General features: G+C 47.0%; 2 protein-coding genes across 2 annotated transcripts in view; both read right to left on the bottom strand.

The window, feature by feature from the left end:
- Window positions 1-18,716, bottom strand: part of LOC117594271 (alpha-2-macroglobulin-like) — a 103,473-nt gene extending 84,757 nt beyond the window's left edge. Inside the window, exons 1-4 of the mRNA XM_034291568.1 lie at window positions 18,555-18,716; window positions 18,381-18,465; window positions 18,121-18,241; window positions 17,876-17,993 (exon numbers count right to left, since the gene is read on the bottom strand). Coding sequence (XP_034147459.1) covers window positions 17,876-17,993 — 118 coding nt within the window. The 5' untranslated portion in view covers window positions 18,121-18,241; window positions 18,381-18,465; window positions 18,555-18,716. The remainder of the gene's footprint in view (window positions 1-17,875; window positions 17,994-18,120; window positions 18,242-18,380; window positions 18,466-18,554) is intronic.
- On the bottom strand, window positions 943-13,685 carry LOC117594278 (lysophospholipase D GDPD1-like). The gene is made up of 4 exons (XM_034291577.1): window positions 13,556-13,685; window positions 3,551-3,613; window positions 3,288-3,339; window positions 943-3,207 (listed from the first exon to the last, which is right to left on the bottom strand). Exons 1-4 carry the CDS (start codon window positions 13,660-13,662, stop codon window positions 3,079-3,081), a joined length of 351 nt encoding a protein of 116 aa, XP_034147468.1. The 5' UTR covers window positions 13,663-13,685; the 3' UTR covers window positions 943-3,078.

Raw genomic sequence — 18,716 nt, 5'->3', positions numbered from 1 at the left:
TGAGTGTGCCTTGAATTGAAAATAAATCAGTATCACAAGCAAAACACCCCCACCCCATCACACCTCCTCCTCCATGCTTAACGGTGGGAAACATGCAGAGTTCACCCACTCTGCGTCTTACAAAGACACAGCAGTTGGAACTAAGGATCTCAACTTTGGACTCACCAGACCAGGTCTCTTCTTATTGGTGTTCTTTAGTAGTGGTTTCTTTGCAGCAATTCATCAAAAAAGGACTGATATTGTCTCTTGTGAACAGTTGATGTTGAGATGTGTCCATTACTTGAACTCTGTGAAGCATTAATTTGGGTTGCAATCTGAGGTGCAATTTCAGAGGCTGGTAATTCTAATCTCTTTTCTGTAGCGGTCCTCATAAGAGCCAATTTCATCATAGTGGTAGATGGTTTTTGCTGCTGTACTTGAAGAAACGTTTAAAGTTCTTCAAATGTTCTAACTTGACTGACCTTCATGTCTTAAGATAACAATGGGCTGCCGTTTCTGCTTGCTTATTAGTGCAGTTCTCTGCCATAACATGGACTACTACAGTATAGACATAATGATGGTCTTCTGAATACCAACCCTACCTTGTTACCTGCTGTATGCCCACACTAAAACATTGAAGAAATTCCACAAATTAACTATTAACAAAGGTTAAAATAAATGCACTCCAGGTGACAACACCATGAAGCTGGTTGAGAAAATCCATTGAGTGTGCAAAGCTGTCATCAAGGCAAAGGATGGCTTCTTTGAAGATTGTAAAATATTCATGATTAATGCACATAATGCATGATTCCATGTGTTCATTCATAATTTTGAGGTATTCACTATTATTCTGCAATTTGGAAAATAGTAAAAATAAAGAAATACCCTTTTATGAGTAGGTGATTCCAAACATTTGACTTGTACTCCACATAGAGATTTAGAGATCTTTTTTATAAACCATTACCAAGTCACAAAAAGTTATTGCATTGCATTTCATACAATCTCATCACACGAACATAAGTGTTTTCAATAGATATGACAACCAAACAAAAGTGGTTTCACTGAAAGGAGGTAACATTAACAAAACAAAAATCCCTAACAGCATGAACGTAATTTTAGAGCAAGCATGCTCTAACATGTACGTTTTTCATGAGTATCATTCCCTTCTAAAATGTCCTTACATGGTACCACCTCTATCTGTATACGGAGACAGGCTCCTAAAGTACAAACATTTCTTCCATACGAACACTGACCCCAAACCACAGCCATAGCTATCAGGGGGGGAAGTAGCGGGTGAGGCTGCACCAGGGCCCGCGGTGGGTGGAAGGATCATGCTTGGCCTCCATAATAAATATTTATTTTGTATTTTTATTCTATGTTGTGTTGTTCTATGTGGTTATCACAGTCAGACATCGGCTGTGCAGATCTATTTCATAATCAATAAGGCACAAAAGTAAGCGTGGAACTCCAGACATACCTTACTCATATTATAACAACCATAAAATGGTTACCAATGTAATCAAAGTCAAAAGCCTTTTTTGTCATACCCACAGTAAACAGCCCACTGCTACAAAAGCATTCAGCCAATCAATCAGCATTCAGGGCTTGAAAACACTGGTTAATAACCAAAGTATTCACTGTGAGCTGCAAAAGTAGAATCTGCCAGTATTAAATATCTATGTGTACAGCCGGGAATAGTTACACCTACCCCAGAAATTGTCAAACCCTACGCAAAAAAAATAACACCCTCAACAACACCTGAACAGTTATCAAACAATTACACAATTAACATACAGATTGCACACCATCACCATCAGAGGCGGCAGCCCCTAGTTTAGCTCGCAATCATTCCAACACTTTGAAGGCCAGTAAGAGTAAGGCATTGCCATACGTTTTCCATGACGGTCTGTCTAGTGGAAATATCTTTCCAAGTAAATAAACGCCTGTTACCTTTTCAATGGGTTCATGGTTTCAAGTCAAGTAGTTACTAAGCATTGTCTACACCAATGTATGCCTTTCTTTCCAGAAAGGTATTTACAGCAAAACCAAACAAATACATTTTATATTTCAATACCATTTCAGAATCAATATTTAAACATAGAAAAGGTACAAAATTAACAAAACTTGATTCTACATACAATAGGTGAAAAATAAATCAGAAAAAGACAGTAGCCACTTTGCTACTAAAACAAAATCCAACAAACGTTCTAAAAATAACTTAACACCTTTAGTAATGGAGTTAGTAGGATTTGACAAAATGTTTGGATTATCTGCAGTGTTCGGGATTAAAAACTATATAAGAAACATATTACTTTGGATTATTTTCATGACAATTACAACAAAACTTCACAATTTTTCTGAGCCCCAGAAGAACCCTCCTGCAGTCTACTGAATACAGCTTCTAAAGTCCTCCAATTCATTAAAAAACAAGATATCATATATCAAATCAACCTTAAAGAGAATGGCCGGAGCTCATCCACTAGCAATCTTGCTGAAATGAAAACAGAGAAATAATAGGCTTTTTGATAGGCTAATGTTATTATCCAAATATCATGTTTGGAATCAACTAAAATTAAAAAATTCCGACAAAATGTCTGCCTTAAACAGTTAAAAGGCATCTATTTGATCTATTCCACTTTGGAAGCAAAACAATGCAACCCAAATAAGTCAATATGTATTAGCATCTGGCAATTAGCCTACTTTCAAAAGAAATGTAAACATTCATATAATTCACACAACATCTCTGGAGTATCACTTCAACATCTTAGCTGGCCATGTTAATGTAAAACACAAGTCATGTAAAAAGCAATTGTTAATTATAATGAAGTGTAGGACATAGACCAAAGAAACCGTAGCTGCCTGTGCTGATGTTCAATAAGTGATACATCTACATACAATGATAAGCAAAGGGGGACTCTTGAGTGGTCATCATCATTGGTGGAACAGCGCATCAACCAGCCAACATCATCCCCGAATACCCAACATCTGGAATGCATGCAGACGTGTGGAGGACTGAGGCTTAGGGTTATTTCAGCAGGTCTGTTGGCTTTAGTGGCATTGGAGAGGGAGTGTATTTTGTCAGGTCAAATGGCCTACTGCTCATTTTGAAGTGCCAATCTTCTCCAAGAAGTCTCTTAGCTTCGTGGGGTAGTCTGTCATGACCCCTGTGCCTCCCAGGTCAAAAGCTCTCTTGAACTCCTTCTCATCATTCAACACCCAAACATACACCTGGAAACAAGTTAAGAGCACATGCTGTGAACAAAGCAGCAGAAAGGTGATTAATGGAAGTTATGTCACAATTAACCTACTTGTATTCCCCTTGCTGTCAGGTGATTGAACAGGGCTCTTCTCATAAGCAGGCTGCAGCAGGGGAAACACTCATTAGATCCTGTGGAATTAACCTCATCATACATAATAATACATCACACCCTTTCTGGACGAAGTTACAGACACCCACTGAGCGGACATCAAAATGTAACACTATGCTAACTTTCACAAGGTGCCCAATGCAGCAATTGTAACCACATGTGGAATACAGGAAAAGCCACAATAAGCAACCTATTGCACTTACGTGTCGGCCAGCCAGACAATGACACGCCTGCTCCTGGTCATGTTATCAGGATCCTTCAGAAGACTGCGGTACCACACAAACCCCCAAAAAGCAGGGGAAAAAGCATGGTCCCTTATCAAGAAGTTTACCCATTTTACATACATATTTTCTCTCCTGTGCTCATCGTTGACCTTCAAATTTTGTTAAATGTCTTGCGTTACGTTACAGAGAATTGTTTTCAACCAAAATGTAACTATAACTTTAAATGGAAATGTGCTTGTACAGTCAGCATCCGGGAGTTCAAATAACCTATTTTAGATATACACTCACCTAAAGGATTATTAGGAACACCGGTTAAATTTCTCCCATACCATACCATACCATCTTCTTACGCTTATCCGGGGCCGGGTCGCGGGGGCAGCAGTCTAAGCAGGGATGCCCAGACTTCCCTCTCCCCAGACACTTCCTCCAGCTCTTCCGGGGGGACACCGAGGCGTTCCCAGGCCAGCCAGGAGACATAGTCCCTCCAGCGTGTCCTAGGTCTTCCCCAGGGTCTCCTCCCGGTGGGATGGGACCGGAACACCTTCCCAGGAAGGCGTTCCGGAGGCATCCGAAACAGATGCCCAAGCCACCTCAGCTGACCCCTCTCGATGTGGAGGAGCAGCGGCTCTACTCTGAGCTCCTCCCGGGTGACCGAGCTTCTCACCCTATCTCTAAGGGATCGCCCAGCCACCCTGCGGAGAAAGCTCATTTCGGCCGCCTGTATCCGGGATCTTGTCCTTTCGGTCATGACCCAAAGCTCATGACCATCGGTGAGAGTAGGAACGTAGATTGACCGTTAAATCGAGAGCTTCACCTTGCGGCTCAGCTCTTTCTTCACCACGACAGACCGATACATCAACCGCATTACTGCAGAAGCTGCACCGATCCGTCTGTCAATCTCCCGTTCCATCCTTCCCTCACTCGTGAACAGGACCCCTAGATACTTAAACTCCTCCACTTGAGGCAGGCACTCTCCACCAACCTGAAGTGGGCAAGCCACCCTGTTCCGACTGAGGACCATGGCCTCGGATTTGGAGGTACTGATTTTCATCCCCACCGCTTCACACTCGGTTGCAAACCGTCCAAGTGCATGCTGAAGGTCCTGGCTTGAAGGGGCCAACACGACAACATCATCCGCAAAGAGCAGAGACGAAATTGTGTGGTCCCCAAACCTGACACCCTCCGGCCCCTGGCTGCGCCTAGAAATTCTGTCCATAAAAATTACAAACAGAACCGGTGACAAAGGGAAGCCCTGCCGGAGTCCAACATGCACAGGGAACAAGTCTGACTTACTGGTGGCAATGCGGACCAAGCTCCTGCTTCGGTCGTACAGGGACCTGACAGCCCTTAGCAAGGGACCCAGGACCCCATATTCCCGAAGCACCCTCCACAGGATGCCGCGAGGGACACAGTCGAATGCCTTCTCCAAATCCACAAAACACATGTGGATTGGTTGGGCAAACTCCCATGAACCCTCCATCACCCTGTAGAGGGTATAGAGCTGGTCCAGTGATCCTCTGCTTCCTCAATGGAAGACGTGACGGCGGGATTGAGGAGATCCTCAAAGTAGTCCTTCCACCGCCCGACGACATCCCCAGTTGAGGTCAACAGCTGCCCACCTCTACTGTAAACAGCGTTGGTAGGGCACTGTTTCCCTCTCCTGAGGCGCCGGATGGTTTGCCAGAATCTCTTCGAGGCCAGCCGATAGTCCTTCTCCATGGCCTCACCGAACTCCTTCCAGGCCCGAGTTTTTGCCTCCACAACCACCCGGGCTGCAGTCCGCTTGGCCTGTCGGTACCCGTCAGTCCCACAAGCCAACCAGGCCTGATAGGACTCCTTCTTCAGCTTGACGGCATCCCTTACTTCCGGTGTCCACCACCGGGTTCGGGGATTGCCGCCTCGACAGGCACCGGAGACCTTACGCCCACAGCTCCGAGCGGCCGCTTCGACAATGGCGGTGGAGAACATGGTCCACTCGGACTCAATATCTCCAGCCTCCCTCGGGATCCAGTCGAAGCTCTGCCGGAGGTGGGAGTTAAAGATCTCTCTGACAGGAGACTCTGCCAGACGTTCCCAGCAGACCCTTACAGTACGCTTGGGCCTGCCGAGTCTGTCCAGCTTCCTCCCCCGCCATTGGATCCAACAGACAACCAGGTGGTGATCAGTTGACAGCTCCGCCCCTCTCTTCACCCGAGTGTCCAAGACATACGGCCGCAGGTCAGATGAAACGACAACAAAGTCGATCATCGAACTGTGGCCTAGGGTGTCCTGGTGCCACATGCACTGATGGACACCCTTATGCTTGAACATGGTGTTCGTTATGGACAAACTGTGACTAGCACAGAAGTCCAAGAACTGAACACCGCTCGGGTTCAGATCAGGGGGGCCGTTCCTCCCAATCACGCCCCTCCAGGTGTCACTGTCGTTGCCCACGTGGGCGTTGAAGTCCCCCAGTAGAACGATAGAGTCCCCAGTCGGAGCACTTTCCAGCACCCCTCCCAGAGACTCCAAGAAGGTCGGGTACTCTGCACTGCCGTTCGGCCCGTAGGCACAAACAACAGTGAGAGACCTATCCCGACCCGTAGGCGCAGGGAAACGACCCTCTCGTTCACCGGGGTAAACTCCAACACATGGCGGCAGAGCTGGGGAGCTATAAGCAAACCCACACCAGCCCGCCGCCTCTCACCATGGGCAACTCCAGAGTGGTGAAGAGTCCATCCTCTCTCAAGGAGTGTGGTTCCAGAGCCCAAGCCGTGCGTAGAGGTGATCCCGACTACCTCTAGTCGGAACCTCTCAACCTCACGCACGATCACAGGCTCCTTCCTCGCCAGCGAGGTGACATTCCACGTCCCTAGAGCTAGTTTCCGTGTCCAGGGATCGGGTTGTCTAGGCCCCCGCCTTCGACTGCCGCCCGATCCTCTCTGCACCGGCCCCTTATGGTCCCTCCTGTGGGTGGTGAGCCCATGGGAGGGCAGCCCCATGTCGCTTGTTTGGGCTGGGCCCGGCCGGGCCCCATGTGGAAAGGCCCGGCAACCAGGCGCTCACGAACGAGCCCCAACCCCGGGCCTGGCTCCAGGGTGGGGCCCCGGCTGCGCCATGCCGGGCGACGTCACAGGACACAAAATCTTTATCATCATTAAGGGGTTTTTGAACCGCTCTTAGTCTGACCCGTCGGTTCAATTTCTTATTAATGCAATTATCTAATCAACCAATCACATGGCAGTTGCTTCAACGCATTTAGGGGTGTGGTCCTGGTCAAGACAATCTCCTGAACTCCAAACTGAATGTCAGAATGGGAAAGAAAAGTGATTTAAGCAATTTTGAGCATGGCATGGTTGTTGGTGCCAGACGGGCCGGTCTGAGTATTTCACAATATGCTCAGTTACTGGGATTTTCACGCACAACCATTTCTAGGGTTTACAAAGAATGATGTGAAAAGGGAAAAACATCCAGTATGCGGCAGTCCTGTGGGCGAAAATGCCTTGTTGATGCTAGAGGTCAGAGGAGAATGGGCCGACTGATTCAAGCTGATAGAAGAGCAACTTTGACTGAAATAACCACTCGTTACAACCGAGGTCTGCAGCAAAGAATTTGTGAAGCCACAACACGCACAACCTTGAGGCGGATGGGCTACAACAGCAGATGACCCCACCGGGTACCACTCATCTCCACTACAAATAGGAAAAAGAGGCTACAATTTGCACGAGCTCACCAAAATTAGACAGTTGAAGACTGCAAGAATGTTGCCTGGTCTGATGAGTCTCGATTTCTGTTGAGACATTCAGATGTCACAAAGCTCGAATCATTTCAAATTGGTTTCTTGAACATGACAATGAGTTCACTGTACTTGTTACGAAGGACGACCCTTGTAGGCAGGTAAATTGGCTGTTTTATAATTGGCCAATCAGGAGCGCCACTGCGCTCGGCTTTTCGCTGAGGAAGATAGTTTAAGTTCAGTTTCAAGAAAACCAGGAAGAGAGAGCCAACGTTGGAAAACTGTGCGGTTGATTATAGTTATTATTATATATTGTTACTGCCATTGTGTCCAAGTCCTTACAATTGTGTGCGTGCAACTACCAAACCAAAACATTTGGTCCTTCGAGCCGGATAGGCGTGGTCACCGTGGGAGTAGTAGGATGTTCTCTGATCAGTACACACATCCAGTAGAAGCCCGACCCCGCCGAGAGATTCGGCGACCAGCCTGGATGGAAGACTACGATGTCCCCATCCAAGCCCTGCAGCAGCCTTCCTGTCAGCCTTATCAAGCGGCTAACCTGTCAGAGCAACAGCGGCCCTACGGCAGCATGGTGAGATTCCCGGAGAGACATGTCAGGTCGACACCTCTCACACCCTCGCTGCTGCATGAGGACGGGAGGGTCATGCGGGGAGCGGAAACTGCCTATCCGCACCTGTCTGACAATACAGAACACCTCTTCCAGAATACGCCCGCCTCTGCCCTATGGAGGCCTGCCCCAGAAACATCACCAGATGTCTTTGAAGCTCTTCAAAAGCTGAGGGAAGATAACCAGAGGCTACAGCAACAGGTACTGGACATGAACAGGCGACTTGAGACCCACACTTCCCATCCAGATCAACCAGCACTGCGACAGACAACCTTCCCTCCCTTCCCTACACCAGCCCCCCTTCACCAGCAGCATCACATAGAGCAGGAGGGCGGTGCGTGCCGACTCAGGCCAATCCCTCCACCGGTGCCAGTTGGTGATCAAAATCTGCCTCTGGATGATGATGACTGGCCATTGCCACCACCCCCAGTAGCAGATAACGTTTATCAGCCACCGTCTCAGGACCTTATGGCAGAGCTCATAACAGCACTGAGAAACATTAGGACGACAAGTCAACAGGAGCCTCGTAGATGCCCTGAGCCATATCATCCAGCGTCCGGGGTACTGACACCAGAGTACTGTGTACCCTACACCCCACAGAGATGTGAGTCGCTGCACGAAGAGCTGCAACCTTACAACCCCCGTGAGACAGTGTACCGCGGGCCTAAACCCATAATCCCTGCATTCACCAAAGGGGATCCGAGAGAGTTTGCCAGGCTTAAGGTCGCTCTGGAGAATTTATTGCCTGTGGACGCTACAGAGCGCTTCAAATACCAGATCCTGGTGGATCACCTGAAGTATGAAGAAGCTCTGCTAATAGCGGACTCCTACACTAACTCCCTGCAGCCCTACACTGACACTATGGCAAGCTTAATTGAACATTATGGCCAGCCTCACCAACTAGCTCTCAGGAAAATAGCTGATCTGATGGAGGCCCCTAATATCGCACGTGGTGACACCAGTGGGTTTAAGCGGTTCGCCCTGAAAGTGAGAGCACTTGTGGGAATGTTAGATCAGCTCGGGGATAGTGGAAAGACTGAGCTTCACTGTGGTTCACATGTGACACGGCTGCTGTCTAAACTGCCTCATGATATACGGGCTGAGTTTAAGAGGTTCCTGTACCCAATGCGTGTTACGATCCCGACCCTCCTGCACTTTTCCGATTGGCTTGACTACGAGCTGAAGATGCAAGAGACCGTGTATGAGCCTCTACATGGTGAAGACAAGAGTAGAGCAGGACCCAGGACAGAGCGTCGCCGCGACGGTAATAGGAGCAAGAGCACCAGCATCATGCACACCACAGATAAACCTGATAGCACCCCAGCGGTAGAGAAGACTCCCTCTAGCACCAAGCAGCAGGAGAGGACAGCATACTGCCCCTACTGCTCTAACTCACAACATTTCCTAGACAAGTGTGCAAACTTTGCACAGCTTACAGTGGAACAGGTAACCGCATGGATCAAGACAAACAAAAGGTGCTGGCGATGTGGTCGCACACATCAGGCTGCCCAGTGCCGCCTGAAGATTACATGTCACAAGTGTAAGGGGAAACATCTGCAAGCTCTGCATGAAGTGAATATCAAACCTGCTGCTGAGGATACATCCTGCCTCATCAGCACAACTAATGAAGTCCTGTACGTGGACAGGAGGGCAGGGTGCAGCCAGGTCCTGCTTAAAATGAGTAAAGTGCTGCTGCGTAACGGTGAACACACCTTGGAGACATATGCCATCCTAGATGACGGGTCGGAGCGGACTATTCTCCTCCCAGAGCCTTAAGCTTACCGGGGAGCCGGAAGATCTGACCCTTAGAACTGTGAGGCAGGACATCAGGGTTCTACACGGCGCTGCAGTGTCTTTCTCCATCTCCCCAGTAGACCATCCTAAGAAATCCTTCAAGATATACAGAGCATTCACTGCTGATCAACTGGGTCTGGCTGAGCACACTTACCCGACCAAGGCACTTCAGAGGAAGCACAAACATTTAAGAGGCCTCCCTATTCAGACGATAAACAGAGTGCAACCTCTGCTGCTAGTCGGGTCTGATTATACACACTTAATCACTCCTATGGAGCCTGTGCGTTTGGGACCCCACGGGGGACCAGCAGCAGTGAAGACGAGGTTGGGCTGGACACTTCAGGGGCCGGCCAGGTACAGCAAGCAGCAGGCAACAACCCAACAGTGCCTGCACGTCTCCACTCTCTCACCCACTAACAACTTTCTACAGAGTGTAGAGAAATTGTGGCAGCTCGATGTTTTGCCCTACAGGAGCGAAAAGCTTGTCACACGCTCCAGGCAGGATCAGGAAGCAGTCCGCCTGCTGGAAGCAAAGACCACACGAGTAGACATTGATGGGATTCAGCGCTACGCTACTCCACTCCTCAGAGTGAAGAACATGCCAACCCTTTGGGCACCTAAGGAGGCTGTGCTAGCTAATCTCCGTAGTACCGAGAGACGCCTGCTTCGAGACCCCCAAAGAGCAGCTGCATCCTGTGCAGAGATTGGAAAACTGAAAAAGGCCGGCTATGCTGTTAAAGTGTCCGAAGATGATCTGAACAAGGCAGCAGAGTCCTGGTTCATCCCCCATCACATGGTGAGCCATAACGGAAAGAACAGGATTGTGTTCAACTGTTCTTTCAGGTATAAGGGAGAAAACTTAAACGAGCTGCTGTTGCCTGGGCCTACCTTAAGTTCCAGTCAGAGAGCATGCCGTTGCTGTCAGCAGTGACATCAAGGCCATGTTTCACCAGGTGAGGCTGCTCCCTGAGGACAAGCCCTTGCTGCGCTTCCTGTGGCGCGACCTAAAGACCGAGGAACCACCCAGCATCTACACATGGCAGGTCCTTCCATTTGGCGCCACATGTAGCCCCTGCTGTGCTACTTTTGCGATGCAGAAACACGTGTTTGACCACAGTCAGCCAGGAGAAGATGTCAGAGTGTCTATAGAACGATCATTCTATGTGGACAACTGTCTGCAGAGCCTCCCCTCGGTGGAAGAAGCTCGTACCTTGGTCGACAAACTGACATCACTGTTGGCTACAGGTGGATTTGAGTTACGCCAGTGGGCCAGTAATGCCCCTGAAGTCATCAGCCACCTGCCTAAAGAAGCCAGATCTGAGAGTAGTGAGTTGTGGCTCAACGAGTCTGGCATTGACCCACAGGAACTCGCCCTGGGACTCCACTGGTTCTGCAAGTCAGACACTTTAAGGTACAAATACCGAATGCCAGGCCAACCCACACCCACTATGCGAAACATATACAGCGTCCTGGCACGCCTGTACGACCCCCTGGGATTTATAGTCCCCTTCACCACGCGAGCCAAGGTCCTAGTACAGCACCTGTGGGATAAACAGAGAGACTGGGATGACCCGTCACTTCCTGAGGATGTGCTGCAGCCCTGGCTAATGTGGGAGGAAGAATTGCCGCACCTCTCCCAGATCATACTGCCTCGCTGCTATGTGAGCCCTGAGATGGATACTTCCAACCTCCTGCGAGACCTACACATCTTTGCTGATGCGTCAGAGAAGGCATATGGCTCAGTGGCCTATCTGCGGACGGAGAGTGCAAACGGTCGTGTGGAAGTGTCCTTCCTAACTGCCAGATCCAGGGTGGCCCCGAAGAAGCAGCAATCGATCCCCAGATTAGAACTGTGTGCTGCCCTGACAGGTGCACAGCTAGCTGCACTACTGCAAAAGGAGCTGACGGTGAATATCCGCAATGTCGTCTTCTGGACAGACTCCACAACCGTACTCACCTGGCTCCAGTCTGACTCCTGTCGGTATAAGGTATTCGTGGGAACAAGGGTAGCTGAAATCCAGGAGCTGACTGATGTTCGAGCCTGGAGATATGTTGATTCTGCCAACAACCCAGCCGATGACATCACACGGGGAAAAACGCTACTGGAACTGGCTGGTAAGACCAGATGGAGTCAGGGCCCTGTCTTCCTAAAACAGTCACCTGATGGCTGGCCCACCCGGCCAGTCACAACGGAGACAGAGAATTCTACAGAGCTGCGTAAACCCACTGTCTGCTGTCTCACTACAAGCATACAGACTCCTCTGCTGCCAAATGCTGACCAGTTCTCATCATTCCGAGCGCTGACAGAGGCTGTTGCCCAATCCCGCTCTGGATTATCAGGCAGCCCCGTTAGTCTTTCTGCGGATGATTATCAAGAAGCAGAGAGAGAAGTATTGAGAAGAGCTCAGCAGGACAGCTTTGCGGAGGAGTTTAGCCTATTGAGTACTGGTAAGCCAGTAGCTGCTGCCAGTAGGCTGATCTCCCTAGGACCGGAGTACGACGAGACTGTGAGACTTATTCGGGTTGGAGGAAGACTCCGCCGCAGTAACCAGCTAGAGCCAGATTCTATTCACCCAGTAGTCCTGGACCATCGGCATCAAGTGACCAAGCTCATCATCCAGGACATGGACAAGAGCCTTCGTCATCCAGGGTCAGAGCGCCTTTTTGCAGAGCTGCGGCGCAAATACTGGATCCTTCATGGTCGTGAAGCAGTTAAGCGCCACCAGCACTCCAGCCCGGACTGCCAGAGGTGGAGAGCCTCTCCAGTCGTACCTAAAATGGCAGACCTCCCACAGTCCAGATTACGGCTGCTGAAGCCCCCATTCTTCTCTACGGGCATGGACTGCTTCGGACCTTTCACAGTGAAGGTTGGCCGTCGTCATGAGAAGAGATGGGGCATATTGTTTAAATGCCTGACGACGCGAGCTGTGCACGTGGATGTTCTGTCGAGTATGGACTCTGATTCCTTTCTAATGGCCCTCCGCCGTTTTATCTCCCGACGGGGTAAGCCAGCAGAGCTCCGATCTGACCAAGGCACTAACTTTAAGGGTGGGGAAAGAGAGCTCCAGGAGGCCTTCAGTTCACTACACCCTACACTCCAGGCTCATCTGGCTAAACACCAGATTAGGTTTCAGTTTAACCCCCCAGGCGCACCACACTTTGGAGGAGTCTGGGAAAGGGAAGTGAGATCGGTAAAAGCTGCACTGTATGCCACCATCCAGTCACGGACCGTCCCAGAAGAGGTTCTGCGAACAGTACTTATAGAGGTTCTGCGAACAGTACTTATAGAGGTGAACCAAAACAGTACTGAAATGGCCCCCACAGTCACCAGATCTCAACCCAATAGAGCATCTTTGGGATGTGGTGGAAGGGGAGCTTCGTGCCCTGGATGTGCATCCCACAAATCTCCATCAACTGCAAGATGCTATCCTATCAATATGGGCCAACATTTCTAAAGAATGCTTTCAGCACCTTGTTGAATCAATGCCACGTAGAATTAAGGCAGTTCTGAAGGCGAAAGGGGGTCAAACACAGTATTAGTATGGTGTTCCTAATAATCCTTTAGGTGAGTGTATAAACTGTGTATGTAAGCACAAAATCATTATGCAACCAAATTGGCATTATTCTGACTCTTCGCTTGTTGACAAAGCAGTCCAGCATCACCCGAGAAGCACAGAGGGATTTTTAGCAGGGATTTCACAGTTTCATCGTGCTCTAGCAAAGCTAACAGAGGGTACCATCAGGTGAGTGGGCTCGCCCTGAAACACATTGACCAATGTGTCTTCCGCACAGGAAGAGAACTGATGAAATTAGAGCCATAGCGTGTGTAGGTTTTTCATCACTTTACTTAGAAATGATGGAGGGCATGGGGATCTCTAGGAACTGCTCCTTCAGGGGCACAAAGGGCAGGAGGCCAGTGTAGAACAGGCCCAGCAGCATGAAAACCCTGGGCATGCTGAAAAGCACTGGGATCCGAGGGTTCTGCAACACATAGAGAGAAAAGCAGAATGAGGCAATTAAACTTCTTCACTTGAGGCAGGCACTCTCCACCAACCTGAAGTGGGCAAGCCACCCTGTTCCGACTGAGGACCATGGCCTCGGATTTGGAGGTACTGATTTTCATCCCCACCGCTTCACACTCGGCTGCAAACCGTCCCAGTGCATGCTGAAGGTCCTGGTTAGAAGGGGCCAACACGACAACATAATCCGCAAAGAGCAGAGACGAAATTGTGTGGTCCCCAAACCTGACACCCTCCAACACCTGGCTGCGCCTAGAAATTCTGTCCATAAAAATTACGAACAGAATCGATGACAAAGGGCAGCCCTGCCGGAGTCCAACATGCACTGGGAACAAGTCTGACTTACTGCTGGCAATGCGGACCAAGCTCCTGCTTCGGTTGTACAGGGACCTGACAGCCCTTAGCAAAGGACCCAGGACCCCATATTCCCGAAGCACCCTCCACAAGATGCCGCGAGGGACACAGTCGAATGCCTTCTCCAAATCCACAAAACACATGTGGATTGGTTGGGCAAACTCCCATGAACCCTCCAACACCCCTTAGAGGGTATAGAGCTGGTCCAGTGTTCCACGGCCCGGACGAAAACCACACTGTTCCTCCTGAATCCGAGGTTCTATTATCGGCCGTGTTCTCCTCTCCAGAACCCTGGCATAGACTTTCCCGGGGAGGCTGAGAAGTGTGATCCCCTGTAGTTGGAACACACCCTCCGGTCCCCCTTCTTAAAAAGAGGGACCACCACCCCGGTCTGCCATCCCAGAGGCACCGTCCCCGACCGCCACGCGATGTTGCACAGGCGTGTCAACCAAGACAGCCCCACAACATACAGAGACTTGAGGTACTCAGGGCGGATCTCATCCACCCCCGGTGCCTTGCCACCGAGGAACATCAAACAGCTATGAAAAAAAACATACAGGTGTCTCTCAAGAATGGACAGAAAAAGTCCCATACAGAAATACCTCTTGGGGGCTCTATAAACATAACCGATGTTTCTCACGATTTTGCCGTTAATAAAAACACACTTACACGACATCTCCTCCGAAACCACTGAACAGATTTGGTGGACAATTGGTGTAAAGGACCACTGGACCATTGTCTTTAAAAGTTATATAAGAAAAGTTAATATCTCAAACAATATGGCCTCCATTTTGACATCTGTGAAAAACTCATTAACGACATCTTCACCAAGACTGCTGAACAGATTTGCATGCCGTTTGGTGTGAAGGACCTTTGAACCATTATCTTTAAATGTTATATAAGAAAAGTTGATATCTCAAACAAGATTGCCGAAATCAGCGAATGAAATTGAGCTGGGCGTGTCTATGACTTTAGACGTCCATTAAACCCAAATGGAACATCAAACAGCTACGAAACGAATCATACTCGTAAATGTGTCTGCTAGGAATGGACAGGAAAACTCCCATACAGAAATACCGCTTGGGGGCACTATAAACATAACCGATGTTTCACACGATTTTGCCGTTGATCAAAACACACCTTTCATCCGAAACAGCTGAATGGATTTGGATGACAATTGGTATAAAGGACGACTGGACCATTGTCTTTAAAAGTTATATTATTGTAAATGTTTCTGGTGGATTTTTTAAATATGCATCTGTGTGCTATTTCGGGTATTATAGATCACAACCCGATGAGACTATTTAGTCTGCCAGCTGGCGCTGTGGGGTAGTGGGAACATCCCGGTCCTTCAATATTCTGACCTCAGTTCGATTCCCTTCTCAGACATTCCAAATTCTACATCTCATAAATGCTTTTCCACTCCTTTCCACAATACATACCTGAAATACCATTATTTTCATTTATTTGCGAGAAGAATTGTATTACGTGACCCTTTTATGCTGTTATTGTTTTCCAAAGAAAGGAACCAGCCATAGAGTGATTGGAGTAATTGATTTCGTTATAAGTAGGATGTATTGCTATTAGCTAGCCATCTATAATAATCTTTGTACAACAGTACACTTTAATTCCGTTACAAACGTTTTTTTTGCCAACTTTATCTCAGCAAAATTACTGGGGTAAAATTTACATTTGGAGAGGATAGAGAGCTGTAGGGACAACCAGTAGCCACTGTGGTGTAGTGGGGACATCCCTGTTCTGCAATATTCTGACCCTGGTTCAATTCCCCTCTGAGATGTTCAAAATATTGTATTTCAGAAATGTATATCCACTTGGTACATTTCAGCCTTCACACAACAATATATATCCCCTCTGTAATACCATGATTCTCATATGTGATGTTTCAAGCTCTTTTTGTTTTTCTCCTTCGATTGGACATCCTGACTACTTGTGGCATTGGGCATTTTTAAAAAGCAAAACATTTCTCTAGTGAGAGCATGCAGTAATATGCTTCCTGTGACCCGCTTAGCCCCCTGAAACGCTGCTCGCAACTTTAATATTTTCTTAATTCCATTTAATAAAAGAGAAAATTAACGATAAAGGAGATCTTTAAAGATTGTAATATAGAATATATATTTTTGCTCTTATCTATCACTTCAATCAAAAAATCACTTCAGCAATAATGTTCTTGGCAACAGCTAACAGTGTTATACTAGCAAGCAGACAGCAAATACTGTCCTTTTTCTTTACCTGGCAAACAAAAATGGTTTCATTAAAAAAACCTTTGTTCATGGTTGGTGATACTCACTCCATCCTCGTCCATATTGTTTACAATTTGACAAAGCTACGTTGTAATTTGGTAGAAATAACTTTAAAGGTCTGTGATATCACACTTACTTTAAGATCAATATCCTCGTTAGGCATTCCAGTTGTGTTGAGGGAGAAACTGGCGATACCATGAATGTCTGTGGTTAGGTTCAGTAGATGACGTGATGATGACCCCTGGCCCTCAAGCAGATAAACTGACATGTCAGATATTGGCGTGTCATTGAAGTGAACAGCTTTAATCTGAAGAAAAGCAGAGGGAGGAATTATGCAACCAGGTTATTGTAAGGTTTTTATTTTTCATTTTTCCCCCTCAAAGATTTCAGTTTGTTTTTCAATTGAATTGTTCACATTAAAGATCACATTAAAAGTGGAAAAAGATCTGACATGATTAATCTTTGTCTCATTCTATTGCATCACAAAAACCTGGCATTTTCACAGGGGTGGTTACACTTTTTATATCCACTGTAAGTCTGGGTGAATTCTGCATATCAGATTGATGTAGTTTGACATACCTTGCCCTCAACAATTGATCCATGTTCATATTATTTAGGTGTGTCGACAAACGAGAGCATTCCTATAACATAGGAAAATGTGAGGCGTTTTCTTTCAGATCATATAATACCTGTAAAAGGGGAACACATTGTCAGGTGGCACAGAGTTAGAACATTCAAGAAGCATCTCAAAGCGTCCTGGCTTTTCAGCAGTCCTGGTTGAAAGAGTCCCAGATTTCTTGGTAATTCCCTAGGATTACAGGGATCTTACAAACGATATATATTTTCAGGAAAACTGTGGATTTTGGGAACGTTTCTGGAACATTGTAACTCTAAAGGCCCAAATATACTTCATGCCGTGTACGGATACACAGGACGTCTTCCACTGGTATCCTGCGTCCGTACTTTGTGCTCCCTATAGGCCTTGAGGGTATGCATACGCGGGTGCAATACCAACAGAACAACAGGACAGAAATCGTGGGGCAGTTTACCCAAGATCCTCTAAGGTTCTGCGAGACTGAAACATTGAAGTAGTAGTACACATATATAATGCACCCTCTTCCTTGGCGTCTATTTTGTCGTTTTCTTGACAAAGATTAATAGCAGTACCTACTCCTCAATCGCCGTGTTTATTGTGGTTGTACAAAATGGTCAGTTGTCAAGGTCAGGTAGAAAATGTTTTGTCGCGGACTGCCTCCTTGTGGACATAGCTTTTAAAAATCAGTTTAGAAAAAGTACGCAGGGGAGTATCTTAGCAGTGCCGCTTGCATAGCGTTCGCGTACGTACATACGCACACCTCCGAATATGGAGTATATCGTGACCTTAATTGCCCTTAAGAACAAAAAAGGCAGTCCTAACCATTATGATACAATTAATTATAATGAATAGTATTATATATATTTTTTATTATTAACGAATACATCAGAAAACTGTATCATCACTGTTCTGTCATCTGATTGTGATGAGTGACTTGCTTGTTCCCTGCTCCTCTACTTTAGTACTGAATATAAAATTGTCACTGAGCAATATCTCGTTTTCATCCTTGAAAGCTAACAGTTTAAAGACATGAGAGGCACATCCAGTTTGGTCCATCTGAGAAAAAAAACAAATCCAATTGTATTATAAATTGGGGAATCTACAAACTTTGATCAGAAAGAACTCAATTCAACCACATTAAAAGACAAAAAACTGTCCTTGTGTGTTGGGAAAGCATATAGACCTCAACTGATTCTTTGTGGCAAGGTTGTGTATTGTTGAAGTTTCCTGAGTATATATAATAGTCCGAGGACAGGCACAGCTGTACCTCAGCTATGCCAGGTATAGGTTGCCCATAGGTGTACCTGATAAAAAACAACAACATAACAATTCATACATACAAGTTGTAGGCTTTACTCACTGAATACAAATGTTTACTGTGTCAGATGTAAATGTACTGTAAACATCAGCATTGAAGTGTCAGGATTCAAACAGGAGACTCACTTTGCACACACTTCCACTTTATACTCCTCTTCACCAACACTGATCTCATCTCTGAGATTTAATTTGATCTCATACTTTGGCAAAACTAAAGGTAAAAAGACAGCAGTTATCACATTTGGCTGAACCATTCACATAATGCTTACATGAAATGTAAAGTAAATTCAATCAACCTACCGTACTGTTCTACTTTAAACCTGTGGAATATCCACTTCCTATCAATCCAGACAACAACTTTATATGTTCCCTTGGGTGCTTCAGAGTTCAAGGGGTGAGAAAGCTGTAAAATCTTGCTACTAGATGTGGTGTTTAACCACTGTCCAATCCTGTTTTCATTTA

Source organism: Esox lucius, chromosome 1 (genome assembly GCF_011004845.1).
Source record: "Esox lucius isolate fEsoLuc1 chromosome 1, fEsoLuc1.pri, whole genome shotgun sequence".
NCBI lineage: Eukaryota > Metazoa > Chordata > Actinopteri > Esociformes > Esocidae > Esox > Esox lucius.
This window is presented reverse-complemented; position numbering and strand designations above follow the sequence as displayed.

Coding starts and splice junctions, on each gene's coding strand:
- LOC117594278 (XM_034291577.1), bottom strand. CDS start 13,662: ATGCCCAGGGTTTTCATGCTGCTGGGCCTGTTCTACACTGGCCTCCTG. Junction 3,614..13,555: donor ATGCCCTCCATCATTTCTAA/GTAAAGTGATGA, acceptor GTGGTACCGCAG/TCTTCTGAAGGATCCTGATA. Junction 3,208..3,287: donor TGACAGCAAGGGGAATACAA/GTAGGTTAATTG, acceptor ACTTGTTTCCAG/GTGTATGTTTGGGTGTTGAA.